At 45.8% G+C, this 24,880-nt stretch overlaps 1 protein-coding gene across 1 annotated transcript in view; it reads right to left on the reverse strand.

Annotated features, from left to right (window-relative positions):
- Positions 1-24,880, reverse strand: part of pitpnm3 (PITPNM family member 3) — a 330,161-nt gene that overhangs the window by 10,074 nt on the left and 295,207 nt on the right. Inside the window, exons 11-13 of the mRNA XM_061973214.1 lie at positions 24,663-24,848; positions 22,554-22,702; positions 14,333-14,449 (exon numbers count right to left, since the gene is read on the reverse strand). Coding sequence (XP_061829198.1) covers positions 14,333-14,449; positions 22,554-22,702; positions 24,663-24,848 — 452 coding nt within the window. The remainder of the gene's footprint in view (positions 1-14,332; positions 14,450-22,553; positions 22,703-24,662; positions 24,849-24,880) is intronic.

Raw genomic sequence — 24,880 nt, forward strand, 5'->3', positions numbered from 1 at the left:
GTTACAGATGGTCTGGATGCATTTTTGCCTCATTTATGTGATAATCCTGTGCGTGACTGAATAATTAAGGAGTGGGTGTTGGTTAATTTATCGAGGACAAACTGCAGTGTGCTCAAACAACCACCAGGTAGCATCTGTGAGCAGATAACATTGAATGGGGGGCAGGGGTGTTATGTGGAGGGGGCTTAGGCAACTCACCAACGACGAAACCATGCTGCTAACGACCAGAACATCGCCCAAAGCTTGAACACCTTCTATTTTTGCTTTGATGGCCCATCAAAAGAGAAGTGTGGGATACTTGAGTATGAAAAAATATTCAGTCTAAGGCTGGACTCCAGGGGAGGGGGTCCAGATTGAGGCCAGAAAAAAAACAACTCAACATCCATGGCACACAAACTAGTTACAAAGAATTCACAAGACTCACAACAGAGGGGGGGAGTGGGGGCTATGGAGGCAGGCTGCAGCTATCTAAGCACTGCCCAGCCGCCCATCACCCCTAAGGGATTCAAGCCACCGAAGGCGTGGGATAGAGGGTGGGGTATGTGTGTGTGGCGTGTATTTTTCGTGGACGCATGTGAGTGTGTGTGTGTGTGTGTTCAAGGTTCAAGGTTCAAGGTTCAACTTTATTGTCCCCGCGGGGAAATTTGTCTTGGGCACAGTGCATCATTGCTTTCTTAACATACCCAAAAACAACAGAACAAAAACACAAGCACAGACACAACCACAACCATACAACTGACATTTAAACATCAGAACATGGAGCTTGATAGACATAGGTGGCACTTTGATGTAGGCATAAAATCTACAGTATGGAGATAAAGATAAAGTACCAATGTGCATTGCACTAGAGCTCATGGATAAAGTGCTGTGTGCTAAAGTGCTTAGTTCTAAAGTGCTATGTGCTAAAGTGCTATGTACTAAAAAAGTGCTAACCTATGTATTAAAATTCTATTGCACATTGTTGGTCAGCTTAATGGAGGCTGGGACAAATGATAATTTAAGGCGGTTAGATTTGCATAGTGGGACCCGGAGTCTTCTCCCTGATGGCAGGGTTCCATATTCAGGAAAGAGTGGGTGTTGTGAGTTGGAAATCATTTTCTTAGCTTTTTTCCTAACTGCCTGCTCATAGATGCTCTGTATAGGCTCATATTCTAAGCCTGCAGCGTGTATCTGTTCCGCGGCCTTGGTGTTGTTGCAGCCGCCAGTCAGTCCAAAGTCAACAACAACAAGTGTGTGTCCATGAGAGACAAGAAGGGAGTTTGTTGTGTCTTCTCCACATTGTCCTTCGGGAGAGTCTCCAAGCCAGGGAAACAATCCAAGTTAGAATGATTTGTTTGCGAGCGAAAAAAATACAATTTGCTTTTCACTCTTAATTGTCTATTAGTGGTGCTCAAATTCATCCTGCAGGGCAGCTGGTCCGATGTTATCCAAATCACAAGAGTGTCCAGAGTTCTTCCCGCATCCTCCAATGTGGAGGGGGCTTAGGCAACTCACCAACGCCGAAACCATGCTGCTAACGACCAGAACATCGCCCAAAGCTTGAACACCTTCTATTTTCGCTTTGATGGCCCATCAAAAGAGAAGTGTGGGATACTTGAGTATGAACAAATATTCAGTCTAAGGCCGGACTCCAGGGGAGGGGGTCCAGATTGAGGCCAGAAAAAAAAATCATATGAATCCTTTTTCGACTGTAATACAAATCATTCTCCCAGGATGCAGACGGATTGGCAACACTAAATGGTCCCTAGTGTGTGAATGTTGTCTATCTGTGTTGGCCCTGTGATGAAGTGGTGACTTGTCCAGGTTGTACCCCGTCTACCGCCCGAATGCAGCTGAGATAGGCTCCGGCACCCCCAGCGACCCCAAAAGGGACAAGCGGTAGAAAATGGATGGATGGATGGAGCTTCATAAAATTATTGTGACGACCGGGTCACATGGTGATGCAGGGGTTCGTTCTCCCAGGATGCAGACGGACTTTGCACATAGTGTGCAGGTAGGAAATTATTTATTTTGGATAATAAATCAGACGGGAAACAAACAAAAACGTGCTCATAGCACGGAAGGCAAAAACCAAAGGGGCTAGCGTGGGAACTAGCAGGAATCAAAACTGCCGTCGACTGTTGCATAAAGCAAATTAGGAAGGCAGACCGACTGACCGGCAAAGGCAGGCTTAAATAATGCTTCTGATTAGTGCTCGGGAAACAGGTGAGTGTCCCGAACACCAATCAGAGACAGGTGGAAACAATAAGTACCCATGGTAACTAAAAACAAGGGTGCACAAAAACCATACTTGCCAACCTTGAGACCTCCGATTTCGGGAGGTGGGGGTGGGGGTGGATGGTGTGGTCGGGATGGGGCGGGGGCGTGGTCGGGGTGGGCGGGGGCGTGGTTGGGGGCGTGGCTAAGAGGGGAGGAGTATATTTACAGCTAGAATTCACCAAGTCAAGTATTTCATATATATATATATATATATATACATATATATATATATATATATATATATATATATATATATGTATATATATATATATATATATATTTGACTTTCAGTGAATTCTAGCTATATATATATTTATTTTATGATATATATATATATATATATATATATATATATATATATATATATATATATAAATAAAAGAAATACTTGAATTTCAGTGTTCATTTATATACACATATACACACACATAACACTCATCTACTCATTGTTGGGTTAAGGGTTGAATTGTCCATCCTTGTTCTATTCTCTGTCACTATTTTTCTAACCATGCTGAACACCCTTTCGCAGGTACCCAGAAAGGTTTCAAGTACCACCAAAAAAACTGAACCTCTGAAGACAGTACAAAAAATCTGTGTAAAAGGTGTACAAATACTGTTTGTATAATAAGTATGTTATTGTTTACAAATGAGGGTTAAGAGTTCAGTACTAAAAAAAAAAAAAAAAAAAAAAGAATGTGGCTTAAGTACAGTTTTGTAGGAATGTAATAGAGTGATCTATGTTTGTCTGTTGCCATCTCCTGGTGAATGTTGGCTATAGCGTACTGGGGTTAGTTTTTGGTTTGGTGTGTGAGTCTGTTCTAAAGTCTAAAATAAAGAGACGTACTTCATCACCTCGCCTGGTTATTGCCTCCAACTCAATATATTACAACAACATCGCTGTTTACGGCAGACAAACTGCTTTACGGTAGAATAAAACATGACTGCTGTTGTTGTTGTGTGTTGTTACCGCGCTGGGAGGACGTTAATGAAACGGCCTAACAATAAACCCACATAAGAAACCAAGAACTCGCCCTCCATCATTCTACAGTTATAACGTGTTTGGGCAGGCACGCTGTTTATATTGTGGGAAAGCGGACGTGAATACAGGCTGTCGACACGTCACTCAGGTCCGCATGGAGCTGGAGGGGGCGTGGCTTCCAGCTCCGCCTGAATTTCGGGAGAGAATTTGTCCCGGGAGGTTTTCGGGAGAGGCGCTGAATTTCGGGAGTCTCCCGGAAAATCCGGGAGGGTTGGCAAGTATGACAAAAACAGGAACTGAGGGAGTCCAAAAACCAAACAGAACATGATCCGGGCAGCGGATGACAACAATTATCCTAATATTGCAATCAATGACAGGCTTTTTGTAGACAATGTTTTGAGACATGACACCTTCTACATGACATTTAGTCTGTGTGTCACTTGTATTCTCTATTATTTATCATCGTATGTGCAGCACTGGAGACCCTGAATGCTGAAGTAGCTTGAGTGTTGCATTTTACTGAAGACCTCTTAGCACAATCCCAGGAGAGCAGAGTGGGTTTTGTGTGGGTGTTGGCCGGGTGTCAGTGTCCCGGTCTCGTCTCTCACAAGTAAACAAATGCGACTCGGGGCAAGTCATTAATTACGCGTCACAACACATTACACCTTTCATCAGCATTGCAAGTCTCCATCAGCGTTTTATTTACCTGAAAACAACCTCGCAGTAAACAGTAATAAAACAGCAGCTATGGCGAGTGGGCACATGTGAGTCACCTTGTTGTTTCACCAAACCTGCTATTTGAGCATTGAGTTCAAACACATGACATAAGACCAGCTGTTCACCCTCATTAAAGGGGAACATTATCACCAGACCTATGTAAGCGTCAATATATACCTTGATGTTGCAGAAAAAAGACCATATATTTTTTTAACCGATTTCCGAACTGCAGATCGCGTGGACATCGGGGGCGGTACCTCTGGATTGGCAGACCGGGGTGGTGGTTCCTCTCTTTAAGAAGGGGAACCGGAGGGTGTGTTCCAACTATCGTGGGATCACACTCCTCAGCCTTCCCGGTAAGGTCTATTCAGGTGTACTGGAGAGGAGGCTACGCCGGATAGTCGAACCTCGGATTCAGGAGGAACAGTGTGGTTTTCGTCCTGGTCGTGGAACTGTGGACCAGCTCTATACTCTCGGCAGGGTCCTTGAGGGTGCATGGGAGTTTGCCTAACCAGTCTACATGTGTTTTGTGGACTTGGAGAAGGCATTCGACCGTGTCCCTCGGGAAGTCCTGTGGGGAGTGCTCAGAGAGTATGGGGTATCGGACTGTCTGATTGTGGCAGTCCGCTCCCTGTATGATCAGTGCCAGAGCTTGGTCCGCATTGCCGGTAGTAAGTCGGACACGTTTCCAGTGAGGGTTGGACTCCGCCAAGGCTGCCCTTTGTCACCGATTCTGTTCATAACTTTTATGGACAGAATTCTAGGCGCAGTCAAGGCGTTGAGGGGATCTGGTTTGGTGGCTACAGGATTAGGTCTCTGCTTTTTGCAGATGATGTGGTCCTGATGGCTTCATTTGGCCAGGATCTCCAGCTCTCGCTGGATCGGTTCGCAGCCGAGTGTGAAGCGACTGGGATGAGAATCAGCACCTCCAAGTCCGAGTCCATGGTTCTCGCCCGGAAAAGGGTGGAATGCCATCTTCGGGTTGGGGAGGAGACCCTGCCCCAAGTGGAGAAGTTCAAGTACCTCGGAGTCTTGTTCACGAGTGAGGGAAGAGTGGATCGTGAGATCGGCAGGCGGATCGGTGCGGCGTCTTCAGTAATGCGGACGCTGTATCGATCCGTTGTGGTGAAGAAGGAGCTGAGCCGGAAGGCAAAGCTCTCAATTTACCGGTCGATCTACATTCCCATCCTCACCTATGGTCATGAGCTTTGGGTTATGACCGAAAGGACAAGATCACGGGTACAAGCGGCCGAAATGAGTTTCCTCCGCCGGGTAGCAGGGCTCTCCCTTAGAGATAGGGTGAGAAGCTCTGTCATCCGGGGGGAGCTCAAAGTAAAGCCGCTGCTCCTCCACATCGAGAGGAGCCAGATGAGGTGGTTCGGGCATCTGGTCAGGATGCCACCCGATCGCCTCCCTCGGGAGGTGTTTAGGGCACGTCCGACCGGTAGGAGGCCACGGGGAAGACCCAGGACACGTTGGGAAGACTATGTCTCCCGGCTGGCCTGGGAACGCCTCGGGATCCCCCGGGAGGAGCTGGACGAAGTGGCTGGGGAGAGGGAAGTCTGGGCTTCCCTGCTTAGGCTGCTGCCCCCGCGACCCGACCTCGGATAAGCGGAAGAAGATGGATGGATGGATTTCCGAACTCTAAATGGGTGAATTTTGGCGAATTAAACGCCTTTCTATTATTCACTCTCGGAGCGATGACGTCACAACGTGGCGTCACATCGGGAAACAATCCGCCATTTTCTCAAACACCGAGTCAAATCAGCTCTGTTATTTTCCCTTTTTTCAACTGTTTTCCGTACCTTGGAGACATCATGCCTCGTCGGTGTGTTGTCGGAGGGTGTAACAACACCAACAGGGACGGATTCAAGTTGCACCAGTGGCCCAAAGATGCCAAAGTGGCAAGAAATTGGACGTCTGTTCCGCACACTTTACCGACGAAAGCTATGCTACGACAGAGATGGCAAGAATGTGTGGATATCCTGCGACACTCAAAGCAGATGCATTTCCAACCATAAAGTCAAAGAAATCTGCCGCCAGACCCCCATTGAATCTGCCGGAGTGTGTGAGCAATTCAGGGACAAAGGACCTCGCTAGCACGGCAAGCAATGGCGGCAGTTTGTTCCCGCAGACGAGCGAGCTATCGACCCTAGCTTCCCTGGCCTGCTGACATCAACTCCAAAACTGGACATATCAGCTTTCAGGAAAAGAGCGCGGATGGGGGTATGTCTACAGAATATATTAATTGATGAAAACTGGGCTGTCTGCACTCTCAAAGTGCATGTTGTTGCCAAATGTATTTCATATGCTGTAAACCAGGGGTGCTCACACTTTTTCTGCAGGCGAGCTACTTTTCAATTGATCAAGTCGTGGGGATCTACCTCATTCATATATATCATTTATATTTACTTATTTATGAAATATGTTTTTGTTAATAAGTTAAAGGTGTTTAAAGATAATGCAAGCATGTTTAACACATATAGTTAATATTGTTAATAAATTAAAGGTGTTTAATGATAATGCAATCATGTTTAACACATAGTTAACATTGTTAATAAATTAAAAGTGTTTAATGATAATACAAGCATGTTTAACACATATAGTTAATATTGTTAATAAATTAAAGGTGTTTAATGATAATACAAGTATGTTTAATACATATAGTTAATATTGTTAACAAGTTAAAGGTGTTTAAAGATAATACAAGCATGATTAACACATATAGTTAATATTGTTAACAAGTTAAAGGTGTTTAATGATAATACAAGCATGTTTAACACATATAGTTAATATTGTTAACAAGTTAAAGGTGTTTAAAGATAATACAAGCATGTTTAACACATATAGTTAATATTGTTAACAAGTTAAAGGTGTTTAATGATAATACAAGCATGTTAATACATATAGTTAATATTATTAATAAGTTAAAGGTGTTTAAAGATAATACAAGCATGTTTAACACATATAGTTAATATTGTTAACAAGTTAAAGGTGTTTAATGATAATACAAGCATGTTTAACACATATAGTTAATATTGTTAACAAGTTAAAGGTGTTTAATGATAATACAAGCATGTTTAACACATAGTTAATATTGTTAATAAGTTAAAGGTGTTTAAAGATAATACAAGCATGTTTAACACATATAGATTCCTTTCTTTCATGAAGACAAGAATATAAGTTGGTGTATTACCTGATTGTGATGACTTTTGCATTGATTAGAATCAGACAGTAGTGCTAAAAAACGTCCGCATTTTCGAATGGAGGAGAAAAAAGTCCTCCTTTCTGTCCAATACCACATGAAAGTGGTTGGTTTTTGGCATCTTATTTGTCCAGCTTCCGTACTCCTTTGTATACACTTTACAAGAAATACATTGTCGGCAAACTCCGTAGCTTGCTAGCTTGTGCACGCCAGCTTTCTGGAGACTCGTTTTGTTAGCGCAACTGTGCAACTGTGCAGTCGGTCTTTGGAGTTTTGACGAGAGGTACGGCGCCAGAGTCTGTTGAAATAAAGTGTTTCTCGCCTTCCAGTCGGTAATTTGAATGATCTGGCAGCAGCCAGCGTCATCTCAGAAGACCCTCGGGTGCCGTGAATGTCAATCGAGTGACGAAAGTGACGTCATAGTGAAGATTTATGATCGCTCATTTTTAGGACTATTTTTTTAATGCCTGGCTGGTGATCGACTGACACACCCTCCGAGATCAACCGGTAGCTCGCGATCGACGTAATGAGCACCCCTGCTGTAAACCTAGTTCATAGTTGTTAGTTTCCTTTAATGCCAAACAAACACATACCAATCGTTGGTTAGAAGGCGATCGCCGAATTCGTCCTCGCTTTCTCCCGTGTCGCTGGCTGTCGTGTCGTTTTCCTCGGTTTCGCTTGCATACGGTTCAAACCGATATAGCTCAATAGCTTCAGTCCATCCATCCATCCATCCATCTTCTTCCGCTTATCCGAGGTCGGGTCGCGGGGGCAGCAGCTTAAGCAGGGAAGCCCAGACTTCCCTCTCCCCAGCCACTTCGTCCAGCTCCTCTTGGGGGATCCCGAGGCGTTCCCAAGCCAGCCGGGAGAGATAGTCTTCCCAGCGTGTTCTGGGTCTTCCCCGTGGCCTCCTACCGGTCGGACGTGCCCGAAACACCTTCCTAGGGAGGCGTTCGGGTGGCATCCTGACCAGATGCCCGAACCACCTCATCTGGCTCCTCTCGATGTGGAGGAGCAGCGGCTTTACTTTGAGCTCCCCCCGAATGACAGAGCTTCTCACCCTATCTCTAAAGGAGAGCCCCGACACTCGGCGGAGAAAACTCATTTCGGCCGCTTGTACCCGTGATCTTGTCCTTTCGGTCATGACCCAAAGCTCATGACCATAGGTGAGGATGGGAACGTAGATCGACCGGTAAATCGAGAGCTTTGCCTTCCGGCTCAGCTCCTTCTTCACAACAACGGATCGATACAGCGTCCGCATTACTGAAGACGCCGCACCGATCCGCCTGTCGATCTCACGATCCACTCTTCCCTCACTCGTGAACAAGACTCCGAGGTACTTGAACTCCTCCACTTGGGGCAAGATCTCCTCCCCAACCCGGAGATGGCACTCCACCCTTTTCCGGGAGAGAACCATGGACTCGGACTTGGAGGTGCTGATTCCCATCCCAGTCGCTTCACACTCGGCTGCGAACCGATCCAGCGAGAGCTGAAGATCTTGGCCAGAGGAAGCCATCAGGACCACATCATCTGCAAATAGCAAAGACCTAATCCTGCAGCCACCAAACCAGATCCCCTCAACGCCCTGACTGCGTCTAGAAATTCTGTCCATAAAGGTTATGAACAGAATCGGTGACAAAGGGCAGCCTTGGCGGAGTCCAACCCTCACTGGAAACGTGTCCGACTTACTGCCGGCAATGCCGGGGTACACGGTCGAATGCCTTCTCCAAGTCCACAAAGCTTCAGTTTCTTCTTCAATTTGGTTTTCGCTACCTGCCTCCACACTACAACCATCCGTTTCAATACATGCGTAATCTGTTGAATCGCTTAAGCCGCTGAAATCTGAGTCTGAATCCGAGCTAATGTCGCTATAGCTTGCTGTTCTATGCGCCATGTTTGTTTGTGTTGGCTTCACTGTGTGACGTCACAGGAAAATGGACGGGTGTATATAACGATGGTTAAAATCAGGCACTTTGAAGCTTTTTTTAGAGATATTGCGTGATGGGTAAAATTTGGAAAAAAACTTCGAAAAATAAAATAAGCCACTGGGAACTGATTTTTAATGGTTTTAACCCTTCTGAAATTGTGATAATGTTCCCCTTTAAGAGTGAATGCTTCGTCAGAGCACACCACATCATGGCAGATGGCTGGAATGAAGAAGCCAGGTATGCACTCCCAGGCATTGTTTGGAGGGATAAGTGGCTGAGTGTGACCCCCGGACTGTGAAAGAGCAGGAAGCAACAAGCAAAGCAGTGAATCCAGCTGGGATGAGGAGCTTCTAACAAGTCAGGAACAGGAGCCTCAGAATAATATGAGCTGCAGCCGGGGGCCAAATTGAATCAGCCGGGAATATAAACCCTCACACGGTCGATGGCGTTCAGGCGGGAGCTCATGTCCATGAAGACCAGGCCAAAGTATCGCCTTCTCAACATTGTTATATACACTATATTGCCAAAAGTATTTGGCCACCTGCCTTCACTCACATATGAAGTTGAAGTGCCATCCCATGGAATTGTCCAAAATGTTTTGGTATCCTGGAGCATTCAAAGTTCCTTTCATTGGAACTAAGGGGCCAAGCCCAACTCCTGAAAAACCAACCCCACATTATAATTCCTCCTCCACCAATGCAGTCCGAAATGAAATGTAGTGTTCTCCTGGCAACCTCCAAACTCAGACTGGTCCATCAGATTGCCAGATGGAAAAGTGTGATTCATCAGTCCAGAGAAGGCGTCTCCACTGCTCTAGAGTCCAGTGGTGATGTCCTTTACACCACTGCATCCCACACTTTGCATTGAACCGGTCAGTTTAATGTAGGCATTATTTTCAGGGACCGACTTTCCACTTGTATCAGATAAATACAGCAAATATAAGTGCATGAAAAATACAACTCACTATATCACTGAATTAGTGGGAGCCCTGGGCTTGTTTCTGTACACTGCTGAATTTAAATGTTCTTGAGGGAACTCTCCTGAAGGAATCAATAAAGTACTATCTATCTATCTTTCTATCTATCTAATTGTGGTGGGTGCTATGATTGGGTATAAAAGTATCCATCCATCCATCCATCTTCTTCCGCTTATCCGAGGTCGGGTCGCGGGGGCAGCAGCCTAAGCAGGGAAGCCCAGACTTCCCTCTCCCCAGCCACTTCGTCCAGCTCTTCCTGTGGGACCCCGAGGCGTTCCCAGGCCAGCCGGGAGACATAGTCTTCCCAACGTGTCCTGGGTCTTCCCCGCGGCCTCCTACCGGTCGGACGTGCCCTAAACACCTCTCTAGGGAGGCGTTCGGGTGGCATCCTGACCAGATGCCCGAACCACCTCATCTGGCTCCTCTCCATGTGGAGGAGCCGCGGCTTTACTTTGAGCTCCCCCCGGATGGCAGAGCTTCTCACCCTATCTCTAAGGGAGAGCCCCGCCACCCGGCGGAGGAAACTCATTTCGGCCACTTGTACCCGTGATCTTGTCCTTTCGGTCATAACCCAAAGCTCATGACCATAGGTGAGGATGGGAACGTAGATCGACCGGTAAATTGAGAGCTTTGCCTTCCGGCTCAGCTCCTTCTTCACCACAACGGATCGATACAGCGTCCGCATTACTGAAGACGCCGCACCGATCCGCCTGTCGATCTCACGATCCACTCTTCCCTCACTCGTGAACAAGACTCCGAGGTACTTGAACTCCTCCACTTGGGGCAAGATCTCCTCCCCAACCCGGAGATGGCACTCCAGCCTTTTCCGGGCGAGAACCATGGACTCGGACTTGGAGGTGCTGATTCTCATCAAAGTCGCTTCACACTCGGCTGCGAACCGATCCAGTGAGAGCTGAAGATCCTGGCCAGATGAAGCCATCAGGACCACATCATCTGCAAAAAGCAGAGACCTAATCCTGCAGCCACCAAACCAGATCCCCTCAACGCCTTGACTGCGCCTAGAAATTCTGTCCATAAAAGTTATGAACAGAATCGGTGACAAAGGGCAGCCTTGGCGCAGTCCAACCCTCACTGGAAACGTGTCCGACTTACGGTATAAAAGTAGTTTCTATGAAATGCTCAGTCATTCACAAACAAGGACGGGGCGAGGGTCACCACTTTGTCAACAAATGCCTGAGCATTTGGGGCGGTATAGCTCGGTTGGTAGAGCGGCCGTGCCAGCAACTTGAGGGTTGCAGGTTCGATCCCCGCATCCGCCATCCTATTCATTGCCGTTGTGTCCTTGGGCAAGACACTTTACCCACCTGCTCCCAGTGCCACCCACACTGCTTTAAATGTAACTTAGATATTGGCTTTCACTATGTAAAGCGCTTTGAGTCACTTGAGAAAAAGCGCTATATAAATGTAATTCACTTCACTTCACTGAGCAAATTGTTTAAGAACAACATTTCTCAAGCAGCTATTGCAAGGAATTTAGGGATTTCACCATCTATGCTCTGTAATATCATCAAAAGGGTCAGAGAATCTGGAGAAATCACTGCACATAAGCAGCAAGGCTGAAAACCAACATTGAATGCCCGTGACCTTTGATTTCCTCAGGCGGTACTGCATCAAAAATTGTTGAACAGTTTAAGAAAAACCTTTCTCAACCAGCTATTGCAAGGAATTTAGGGATTTCACCATCTACGCTCCGTAATATCATCAAAGGGTTCAGAGAATCTGGAGAAATCACTGCACGTAAGCAGCTAAGCCCGTGACCTTCCATCCCTCAGGCTGTACTGCATCAACAAGCGACATCAGTGTGTAAAGGATATCACCACTTAGGAACACGTCATTGTTGGAATAATTGTTTGTAAGTTATCACAAAAGAAACGTTGTATTGCATTATGTTCCTGATGAGAAGATGAAGGCTGTCTTTCGAGGCCTAACAGGAGGAAGAACGCTCGTGAAACGCCACTGTGATTTCGACACGGACAGATGGCGGGATCTGCTCAACTTCCAGAGGAACTCTCTTTGAAGTGTTAAACGAACTCTCTTTGAAATATTTCACAAACTCTCTTCCAACTATTTGGTAACCGAGGTCAACGCTATTTACGACCCGCTGCCCTCTTGAAGTTGCTGTGGTCAGGAGACGGGAGGGGTTATCCATTGCCCTCCAACACCTGCCCCAGCTGGATCCAGGAAGAGCCCAAGCCCGAGAAATCCTCTTCTTGGTCTTCAAAGCGACCGAAAACAATGACTGTTTTACATACTTCCCATTCCTGCTGTGACATGTGTTGGTGCGTGAACATTAAACATCTGAATAAAGGAGGAGACGAAAACCTTCTTCGTCAGAGCGTGGTGCAGGACTGTACAGAGAGTGCAGTGGCCATGTCTCTCCTCAATATTGAGTCCAAATTGAATTCTGTCTCTGTTTGATTCCTTGCCTTTTGTCTTGTTTAATAGATGTCCTCAGTGTTTGAACGTGACAGTCATAAACCACTGTCAGTACCTACAGTTGGTCGCTACATCTGTAAGTGCAAGTTAAAACTCTGCTATGCAAAGCAAAAGCCATTTATCAACAACACCCAGAAACACTTCGCTGGGCCTGAGCTCATCTAAGATGGACTGATGCAAAGTGGAAAAGTGTTCTGTGGTCTGACGAGTCCACATTTCAAGTTGTTTTTGGAAACTGTGGACGATGTGTCTTTCGGACCAAAGAGGGAAAGAACCATCCGGATTGTTATAGGCGCAAAGTGTAAAAGGCAGCATGTGTGATGGTATGGTGGTGTATTAGTGCCCAAGACATGGGTAACTTACACATCTGTGAAGGCACCATTAATGCTGAAAGGTACATACAGGTTTTGGAGCAACATATGTTGCCAGACGGCAGTAAAAATATCTTAAAATGTGGCAATTCCAACTTTTTCCAAGTTGCTACATAGAGTGGCGCTTTCCATCATTTTCTGCAGAGTGTGTTGCCAAATGATTGACCCTCTCCCCCATCCCCCTTTCCTTTCACGGGAGACCCACCCAGGAATGGAGCCAAATGAATCCCTTCCCTCCTGTACCGTTAGTAACTGTGACAAAAAAAATATCGTTGCCATCGGAAAACAAGTCAGTTTGACAAGCGACCTTGGAGATTGCACTGTACTCCAGGCGTTGCCATGGCAATCTGGTTACACCTTTTTTTCTCCCCAAAGCTGAGCAAGGAGAAATACTTATGAACTAAATCCATACTTTTTCAAATACCAAAAATGACCTTGGCTGTTTTATTTCGCCAGCTTCAGTCTGAGACGTTGAACAACTGTGCAGGTTTGAGTGCATGAAGGTCAAAATTCAGCATGTAAACATAAAGAGAAAAAGCAAAAGAGGCCACACTCAGGGCCGGCCCGTGGCATAGGCCGTATAGGCAAATGCTAAGGGCGCCGTCCATCAGGGGGCGCCACGCCAGTGTCACAAATGTTGGAGAAAAAAAAGAAAAAAAAAGTTGGTACTATTATTTCTAAATACAAAAAATAATCCCACGTTAATTAAAATGCAAAGTAAAGCCTATTTAATAGAAATATTATTTGTTACAACATTACGCCCCCTCCTCCCCCCGCACGGTGCGCCCCCTCCCTTCCCGTATCATGACTCTTTTTGGACGTCACCACATCAAAAAATCAACACAAGATGTCAAAACGGCCAAAACTGTCAGGTGCCCAGGGAAGAAAAAAGAGAAAAGAAGAGGAGGAGAAACGAGAAAAGACAGAGGTAGCAGGTAGGTAACGTTAGCCTACATGAAATTATTTGTCTGTTACAGAATGTGATAGTAACCTGGCTTTTTAGCATTAAGCTAATGTTACATGATTCGGCAATTGCTAATCAATAAATAGCGAGTTCTGTGTCGGGTTAATATTGTGGAGGGGGCTAAATTGTTATGGAAAATAATAATGTAACGTTAGGTAATTACAGTACTCCCACCTTACATTCCTCAGGGACATTTGTATTAGATCTTTTAAGCAGGTGTTTTTTGTTTACATTGTTATTGCCTTCTGGTTAGCTAATGTTTGCCCTGCAGGTAATAGTCACTTTTCCACCCCTTTATATATTAGGTATAGTTGTAAGTAAAAAAAAAAAAAGGTCAAAGACAAAGCTATTCGGTTTCTTGTGAGTATATACACTTCACTGCCGATGTGTGGGGGGGGGCACCTAAAATCTTGCCTAGGGCGCCAGATTGGTTAGGGCCGGGCCTGGCCACACTTATGCAACAGCAGGTTATTTACCCGCAGTTTGACGTGCGTCCTCCTCCGAAGCCACTTTTCCCGCGGGCTGGAGGGCGAAAAGGGCGCCGAGTCCAGACTGTCGGCTTCCTGCGTCTTCATGAAGTCACACCGCATGAGCTGGGAACAAATAAGAAGAGCATGTGCTTACATACAACAACACAAATCAATGCAATAAGGCCGGTCAGATATCTCATGCCAATGTTCCAAATCCGAGTGAATCACCCAATGCATGAATGTGAACCATCTCCACTGAAAAGGTAAGTGTTCATGTCTGAAAATGACCGTTTTACTGAACATAATAAAGGTAAGCAAGGAGTAACAAAGATGGTTCAACAAGGCCATTTTTTTGACTTGATATCAATTTAGTGTCATAATACAATCTTATGCATTCATTAGGCCTGATAATAGGTATGAGATAGGTATGTGTCAGTCCTCTTCTTGCATGCTTGGCTTTTTCTATTTCAAACCCTGAGATGACAACTGTGTTGATGTGAAATGTCCATCAATGTTGACATTCATCTAAGTCAGACCTGGGCAATTATCTTGCCTCACGGGGCCAAATTTAGGGGGCTGGTATATCTATTTTTAGGAACACTAATACAAAGCCTCACAATAATGTCTCGTTGAAAGCTAAAAACGTTTTGACAGACCGTCTGCAATAACACCCAAGATACAAACCCCGTTTCCATATGAGTTGGGAAATTGTGTTAGATGTAAATATAAACGGAATACAATGATTTGCAAATCCTTTTCAACCCATATTCAGTTGAATATGCTACAAAGACAACATATTTGATGTTCAAACTCATAAACTTTGTTTCTTTGGCAAATAATCATTAACTTTAGAATTTGATGCCAGCAACACGTGACAAAGAAGTTGGGAAAGGTGGCAATAAATACTGATAAAGTTGAGGAATGCTCATCAAACACTTATTTGGAACATCCCACAGGTGAACAGGTAAATTGGGAACAGGTGGGTGCCATGATTGGGTATAAAAGTAGATTCCATGAAATGCTCAGTCATTCACAAACAAGGATGGGGCGAGGGTCACCACTTTGTCAACAAATGCCTGAGCAAATTGTTGAACAGTTTAAGAAAAACCTTTCTCAAGCAGCTATTGCAAGGAATTTAGGGATTTCACCATCTACGCTCCGTAATATCATCAAAGGGTTCAGAGAATCTGGAGAAATCACTGCACGTAAGCAGCTAAGCCCGTGACCTTCCATCCCTCAGGCTGTACTGCATCAACAAGCGACATCAGTGTGTAAAGGATATCACCACATGGGCTCAGGAACACTTCAGAAACCCACTGTCAGTAATTACAGTTGGTCGCTACATCTGTAAGTGCAAGTTAAAACTCTCCTATGCAAGGCGAAAACCGTTTATCAACAACACCCAGAAATGCCGTCGGCTTCGCTGGGCCTGAGCTCATCTAAGATGGACTGATACAAAGTGGAAAAGTGTTCTGTGGTCTTACGAGTCCACATTTCAAATTGTTTTGGAAATTGTGTACGTCATGTCCTCTGGACCAAATAGGAAAATCCGGATTGTTATAGGCGCAAAGTGTAAAAGGCAGCATGTGTGATGGTATGGGGGTGTATTAGTGCCCAAGATATGGGTAACCAGTCCACATGGATGAGCGAGGATGCGTCTAAGGAGATCGAGGTGTCCAAGAGAGACGACTCCACTCTCGGCCGCCCACTAACTTAGCCAGCGTCCAGTCCACATGGATGAGCGAGGATGCGTCTAAGGAGAGCGAGGTATCCAAGAGAGCCGACTCCACTCTCGGCCGCCCACCAACTCTCAGCCAGTGTCCAGTCCGCATGGATGAGCGAGGATGCGTCTAAGGAGACCGAGGTATCCAAGAGAGACGACTCCACTCTCGGCCTCCCACCAACTCTCGGCCAGCGTCCAGTCCGCATGGATGAGCGAGGATGCGTCTAAGGAGACCGAGGTATCCAAGAGAGCCGACTCCACTCTCGGCCGCCCACCAACTCTCGGCCAGCGTCCAGTCCGCAAGGATGAGCGAGGATGCGTCTAAGGAGACCGAGGTATCCAAGAGAGCCGACTCCACTCTCGGCCGCCCACCAACTCTCGGCCAGCGTCCAGTCCGCATGGATGAGCGAGGATGCGTCTAAGGAGACCGAGGTGTCCAAGAGAGCCGACTCCACTCTCGGCCGCCCACTAACTTAGCCAGTGTCCAGTCCGCATGGATGAGCGAGGATGCGTCTAAGGAGACCGAGGTATCCAAGAGAGCCGACCCCACTCTCAGCCGCCCACCAACTCTCGGCCAGCGTCCAGTCTGCATGGATGAGCGAGGATGCGTCTAAGGAGACCGAGGTATCCAAGAGAGCCGACTCCACTCTCGGCCTCCCACCAACTCTCGGCCAGCGTCCAGTCCGCATGGATGAGCGAGGATGCGTCTAAGGAGACCGAGGTATCCAAGAGAGCCGACTCCACTCTCGGCCGCCCACCAACTCTCGGCCAGTGTCCAGTCCGCATGGATGAGCGAGGATGCGTCTAAGGAGACCGAGGTGTCCAAGAGAGCCCACTCCACTCTCGGCCGCCCACTAACTTAGCCAGTGTCCAGTCCGCATGGATGAACGAGGATGCGTCTAAGGAGACCGAGGTGTCCAAGAGAGCCGACTCCACTCTCGGCCGTTCACTAACTTAGCCAGTGTCCAGTCCGCATGGATGAGCGAGGATGCGTCTAAGGAGACCGAGGTATCCAAGAGAGCCGACTCCACTCTCGGCCGCCCACCAACTCTCGGCCAGCGTCCAGTCTGCATGGATGAGCGAGGATGCGTCTAAGGAGACCGAGGTGTCCAAGAGAGCCGACTCCACTCTCGGCCGCCCACCAACTCTCAGCCAGTGTCCAGTCCGCATGGATGAACGAGGATGCGTCTCAGGAGACTGAGGTGTCCAAGAGAGCCGACTCCACTCTCGGCCACCCACCAACTCTCAGCCAGTGTCCATTCCGCATGGATGAGCGAGGATGCGTCTAAGGAGACCGAGATGTCCAAGAGAGCCGACTCCACTCTCGGCTGCCCATTAACTTAGCCAGTGTCCAGTCCGCATAGATGAGCGAGGATGCGTCTAAGGAGACCGAGGTGTCCAAGAGAGCCGACTCCACTCTCGGCCGCCCACTAACTTAGCCAGTGTCCAGTCCGAATGGATGAGCGAGGATGCGTCTCAGGAGACTGAGGTGTCCGATACCTGCTCATTCATCCAAGACACTGTGAAGCCCGTCCATCCCGGGCCACAGTGTTAGCTCCCCAGCCCTGTCTCTTCATCCCCATCTCCTCCAGTCTCTCCAAACGGACTCTGGTGTGGCAGAGACCCAGCAGCTGGTCTCCATGGCCTAAAGGCTCCCGGGAGGAAGATCCAGAAGTCCACCAAAAAGCACCGCAGAAGTCACGAAAGTGCCACCCCTTGTCGTACAGTCCCAAAGAATCCCCAACCAAAAGGGGGGTAAAAAATATATATATATACAGGTAAAAGCCAGTAAATTAGAATATTTTGAAAAACTTGATTTATTTCAGTAATTGCATTCAAAAGGTGTAACTTGTACATTATATTTATTCATTGCACACAGACTGATGCATTCAAATGTTTATTTCATTTAATTTTGATGATTTGAAGTGGCAACAAATGAAAATCCAAAATTCCGTGTGTCACAAAATTAGAATATTACTTAAGGCTAATACAAAAAAGGGATTTTTAGAAATGTTGGCCAACTGAAAAGTATGAAAATGAAAAATATGAGCATGTACAATACTCAATACTTGGTTGGAGCTCCTTTTGCCTCAATTACTGCGTTAATGCGGCGTGGCATGGAGTCGATGAGTTTCTGGCACTGCTCAGGTGTTATGAGAGCCCAGGTTGCTCTGATAGTGGCCTTCAACTCTTCTGCGTTTTTGGGTCTGGCATTCTGCATCTTCCTTTTCACAATACCCCACAGATTTTCTATGGGGCTAAGGTCAGGGGAGTTGGCGGGCCAATTTAGAACAGAAATACCATGGTCCGTAAACCAGGCACGGGTAGATTTTGCGCTGTGTGCAGGCGCCAAGTCCTGTTGGAACTTGAAATCTCCATCTCCATAGAGCAGGTCAGCAGCAGGAAGCATGAAGTGCTCTAAAACTTGCTGGTAGACGGCTGCGTTGACCCTGGATCTCAGGAAACAGAGTGGACCGACACCAGCAGATGACATGGCACCCCAAACCATCACCCAACCATGCAAATTTTGCATTTCCTTTGGAAATCGAGGTCCCAGAGTCTGGAGGAAGACAGGAGAGGCACAGGATCCACGTTGCCTGAAATCTAGTGTAAAGTTTCCACCATCAGTGATGGTTTGGGGTGCCATGTCATCTGCTGGTGTCGGTCCACTCTGTTTCCTGAGATCCAGGGTCAACGCAGCCGTCTACCAGCAAGTTTTAGAGCACTTCATGCTTCCTGCTGCTGACCTGCTCTATGGAGATGGAGATTTCAAGTTCCAACAGGACTTGGCGCCTGCACACAGCGCAAAATCTACCCGTGCCTGGTTTACGGATCATGGTATTTCTGTTCTAAATTGGCCCGCCAACTCCCCTGACCTTAGCCCCATAGAAAATCTGTGGGGTATTGTGAAAAGGAAGATGCAGAATGCCAGACCCAAAAACGCAGAAGAGTTGAAGGCCACTATCAGGGCAACCTGGGCTCTCATAACACCTGAGCAGTGCCAGAAACTCATCGACTCCATGCCACGCCGCATTAACGCAGTAATTGAGGCAAAAGGAGCTCCAACCAAGTATTGAGTATTGTACATGCTCATATTTTTCATTTTCATACTTTTCAGTTGGCCAACATTTCTAAAAATCCCTTTTTTGTATTAGCCTTAAGTAATATTCTAATTTTGTGACACACGGAATTTTGGATTTTCATTTGTTGCCACATCAAATCATCAAAATTCAATGAAATAAACATTTGAATGCATCAGTCTGTGTGCAATGAATAAATATAATGTACAAGTTACACCTTTTGAATGCAATTACTGAAATAAATCAAGTTTTTCAAAATATTCTAATTTACTGGCTTTTACCTGTATATATAACACATGAAAACAAGAGGGAAACATCAGGAACACAAAAGGATGACAGAGCTCCTGCCACCAGCAACCACTACAGCGGCGCCAAGCAAGGATCCCATTTGTAGTCCAATTAGGTTCATTAGGTCTTCAAAGAATTACGCATTTTTTTATTCTTCTAGCCAGACCTGTGTGTTCATTTTTGTCACGTGATATTGGTATGACGCGCCTGATTTTTTTGGCGCTGCCTTAGTGCTCGTAGTAGCAGGCTGACAGCGCCACCTGCAGTCCGACTTCTTCAGGACTGTGTTCCAGGTGTGGGAAAGTTGGTACGGATCTTAAAAAACGCTAGGCTACCGCACGGAAATAACGATGTGGTCGCATGTTTGCGGGAGTCGTGTCCCTAAGATGCAGGAGGGAACGGCAGGGAGCAGCGTGCGGGTAGGAAACATATTTAGGAATTGAATCGTACTTCAACAACGAAAATAGTAGTACAAAAATGAATCACAAGTAAAGCTCAGAACAAACATGACAGTCGCCAAGGACGAACAGCGAGAAAGTCTACAACGAGGAAGCACAAAGCAGGTATATATAGATCTCTGATTAGTGATCAGGAGATGGTGAGCGTACTGACCAATAACCAGAGGCAGGTGCAAGAAATTGGTGTCCATGGCAACGAAGGACAGAAATTAACATTGTTTCTGTTCATTTCTGGTCCAGTAATACAATACAATGTGGTGGCCACTTTGATGTATTTTTTGCAATATAGATGCTAAAACCAAATAGACTTAGGTCAACACTGTCATGAGAGATCATGACCGTTATTATTAGTTTCTTGTATTTACTGTCCAGCACTCTTATTTTTGTTTTCACTTCTTGTTTGCCTCCATTTTCACTCTCACCTGTCCCTGGTTGCCAGTCAGGAAACCTCTTAAGCCAGCCTCCTCCGTAGGACAAAGTGATCCCCAACAGTCGCGTCCGTACAGGAAATTCTGACAAAAATGTCTGTCACCATTTTTGAGCTCTTCCTAAATTGTGTTGTTTTCAGCTGGAATATGTTTTTTTCAGACTTAAATGAAAGCCGTTCCTAATATTTTCCCTCGAGCATCCACTCCTAGTACGGCTATTGTTGAGTCTAGTATGTAAGTGTCCATCTATCCATCCATCCATCTTCTTCCGCTTATCCGAGGTCGGGTCGCGGGGGCAGCAGCCTAAGCAGGGAAGCCCAGACTTCCCTCTCCCCAGCCACTTCGTCTAGCTCTTCCTGTGGGACCCCGAGGCGTTCCCAGGCCAGCCGGGAGACATAGTCTTCCCAACGTGTCCTGGGTCTTCCCCGCGGCCTCCTACCGGTCGGACGTGCCCTAAACACCTCCCTAGGGAGGCGTTCGGGTGGCATCCTGACCAGATGCCCGAACCACCTCATCTGGCTCCTCTCGATGTGGAGGAGCAGCGGCTTTACTTTGAGCTACCCCCGGATGGCAGAGCTTCTCACCCTATCTCTAAGGGAGAGCCCCGCCACCCGGCGGAGGAAACTCATTTCGGCCGCTTGTACCCGTGATCTTGTCCTTTCGGTCATAACCCAAAGCTCATGACCATAGGTGAGGATGGGAACGTAGATCGATCGGTAAATTGAGAGCTTTGCCTTCCGGCTCAGCTCCTTCTTCACCACAACGGATCGATACAGCGTCCGCATTACTGAAGACGCCGCACCGATCCGCCTGTCAATCTCACGATCCACTCTTCCCTCACTCGTGAACAAGACTCCGAGGTACTTGAACTCCTCCACTTGGGGCAAGATCTCCTCCCCAACCCGGAGATGGCACTCCACCCTTTTCCGGGCGAGAACCATGGACTCGGACTTGGAGGTGCTGATTCTCATCCCAGTCGCTTCACACTCGGCTGCGAACCGATCCAGTGACAGCTGAAGATCCTGGCCAGATGAAGCCATCAGGACCACATCATCTGCAAAAAGCAGAGACCTAATCCTGCAGCCACCAAACCAGATCCCCTCAACGCCTTGACTGCGCCTAGAAATTCTGTCCATAAAAGTTATGAACAGTATCGGTGACAAAGGGCAGCCTTGGCGGAGTACAACCCTCACTGGAAAAGTGTCCGACTTACTGCCGGCAATGCGGACCAAGCTCTGGCACCGAGCATACAGGGAGCGGACCGCCACAATCAGACAGTCCGATACCCCATACTCTCTGAGCACTCCCCACAGGACTTCCCGAGGGACACGGTCGAATGCCTTCTCCAAGTCCACAAAACACATGTAGACTGGTTGGGCAAACTCCCATGCACCCTCAAGGACCCTGCCGAGAGTATAGAGCTGGTCCACAGTTCCACGACCAGGACGAAAACCACACTGTTCCTCCTCCACTGTGCCTCCTCTCCAGTACACCTGAATAGACCTTACCGGGAAGGCTGAGGAGTGTGATCCCACGATAGTTAGAACACACCCTCCGGTTCCTCTTCTTAAAGAGAGGAACCACCACCCCGGTCTGCCAATCCAGAGGTACCGCCCCCGATGTCCACGCGATGCTGCAGAGTCTTGTCAACCAAGACAGTATGTAAGTGTAACAAATCATATTTTTAACTATTATTTTATGAAATTTAATGTTCCAAGGATTCCACCAAGCCTGCACACCCCCTGGTTGACCCTCTCCCCACAGGCAGAGGGCCACCAGACTGAAGAACAGCTTCCTGAAGATGTGAGACTGCTGAACTCTTTAGAGAGACTAGTGAGCTGCTCTGTTTCCATCTTGTCTCTGCTTTTAAAGAGATATTTTTTTGCTATCTTTGCCTGTCGTCTGGAATCCACTTGTTTTGGGGCTACACTAATCCTGATAGAGCTTTTATCGCCGGGGACGGCGTGGTGCGGTTGGGAGAGTGGCTGTGCCAGCAACCTGAGGGTTACTGGTTCAATCCCCACCCTCTACCAACCTTGTCACATCCGTTGTGTCCTTGAGCAAGACACTTCACCCTTGCTATGACAGGTGGTGGTTAGGGCCTTGCATGGCAGCTCCCGCCATCAGTGTGTGAATGTGTGTGTGAATGTGGAAATAGTGTCAAAGCGCTTTAAGTACCTTGAAGGTCACTCACGCAGACCTCGTGATGCAGTGTCTTTCAGTCAGGTGCTAGAGTGGTGTTCAGCATACCTGTCTGAGGACGAAGGCTGCTACATCGGTTGACTCCCAGTAGGAGGCATGGAAAAGGTGAGGCAACGCCACCGTGGGAAAAGCGGTCAACACATCAGGGCAGTACAGGGAGTAATCCAGCCTTTTTGATCCCCACCAGCTACTGGAAACTTAAAAGAGAAGACGCAAAAAGGAATGAATAGTGATGGGTTGATGAGGCGTCATGAAGCGTTTCGACACATTGCAAAACTGTATTGATACTGTGTCGATACTGTGTCACTAAATACTGACATCTGCTGGACATTAAAAATCCCTACAGGCAACCTATGGACCGACTCAACTGACACTGATTTGATGCCCTAGTACAGGGGTCACCAACCTTTTTGAAACCAAAAACTACTTCTTGGGTACTGATTAATGCGAAGGGCTACCAGTTTGATACACACTTAAATAAATAAATATATTGTCATTTGTAAGTTACACGTAAGTGTGATTTAAACAAGAATAGCTAAATAAATACATTTATATATATATAAAAAAATGGGTATTTCTGTCTGTCATTCCGTCGTACATTTTTTTTTCCTTTTACGGAAGGTTTTTTGTAGAGAATAAATGATGAAAAAAACACTTAATTGAACGGTTTAAAAGAGGAGAAAACACGAAAAAAATTAAAATAAAATTTTGAAACATAGTTTATCTTCAATTTCGACTCTTTAAAATTCAAAATTCAACCGACAAAAAGAAGAGAAAAACTAGCTCATTTGAATCTTTTGGAAAAAATTTAAAAAAGAATTTATGGAACATCATTAGTAATTTTTCCTGATTAAGATACATTTTAGAATTTTGATGACATGTTTTTAAATTGGTTAAAATCCAATCTGCACTTTGTTAGAATATTTAACAAATTGGACCAAGCTATATTTCTAACAAAGACAAATCAGTATTTCTTCTAGATTTTCCAGAACAAAAATTTTAAAAGAAATTCAAAATACTTTGAAATACGATTTAAATTTGATTCTACAGATTTTCTAGATTTGCCAGAATAATTTTTTGGAATTTTAATCATAGTAAGTTTGAAGAAATATTTCACAAATATTCTTCGTCGAAAAACCAGAAGCTAAAATACTTATTATTCTTTACAATAATAATAAAAAAATGTTTTACTTGAACATTGATTTAAATTGTCAGGAAAGAAGAGGAAGAAATTTAAAAGGTAAAAAGGTATATTTGTTTAAAAATCCTAAAATCATTTATAAGGTTGTATTTTTTCTCTAAAATTGTATTTCTAAAAATAATAAGAAGCAAAGTAAAAAATAAATGAATTTATTTAAACTAGTGAAGACCCATCTATCCATCCATTTTCTACTGCTTATTCCAAGTGAAGACCAAGTCTTTAAAATATATTCTTGGATTTTCAAATTCTATTTGAGTTTTGTCTCTTTTAGAATTAAAAATGTCGAGCAAAGCGAGACCAGCTTGCTAGTAAATAAATACAATTTAAAAAAATAGAGGCAGCTCACTGGTAAGTGCTGCTCTTTGAGCTATTTTTAGAACAGGCCAGCGGGCGACTGATCTGGTCCTTACGGGCTACCTGGTGACCGCGGGCACCGCGTTGGTGACCCCTGCCCTAGTATATACAATAATATAAACCAAGTCATTGTATTTCATTTAGGATTATTTCATATCTTCATTTAAATAAAAATATATTTTTATCTTTTTTAGATACAGTCAATAAATAATGTGAACATGTATCATAACATGGAAATCAAAGAGAACGTGTTGTGGATGATTGTGGACTGGGAATTGTTTTAATTTAATTTTTTTTACACATTTTTATAAAAATAAAAAAATAAAAAGTTTTTCCGACGTATTACATTTTAGACGATTTCTCTTAGTTATTATTTCTCGGGCTGTAGAAAAGACCCGCTCACACAGTTGGCGTATCGGTCACGTGACCAAAACAGCTCATGATCGGTCACGTGACTTTCTAAAAGCGGTACTCGCACCGACACAGGGTTTTGCTTTATGAGCTCGACGCATGCGCCGATGCATCGGTGTTGCCGGACCCATCACTAGGAATGAATGACCAGATAAGTGAAGGAGGTCTGTAATGAAGTCCCTTCTACTCACTGTTGGCAATGGTGTTGCACAGCTGATGGCCACTAGAACCAATCGACATTCCACTTTCCACGCTGGTGACGCTGGCCCGGCGAACTCTCTCTTCTCCGCCTCCTCCTTTCCATTTGGTCTCAAAGGATGACTGTGGAGTCTGCTCTCCATCCACAAACACATCCGGATGGCTTTGGATACTCTCGGCTAGGGTAAAGAGAGAAATAATTGACTGGCTT

The sequence above is a fragment of the Nerophis lumbriciformis genome, linkage group LG17 (genome assembly GCF_033978685.3).
Source record: "Nerophis lumbriciformis linkage group LG17, RoL_Nlum_v2.1, whole genome shotgun sequence".
NCBI classification, from domain to species: domain Eukaryota; kingdom Metazoa; phylum Chordata; class Actinopteri; order Syngnathiformes; family Syngnathidae; genus Nerophis; species Nerophis lumbriciformis.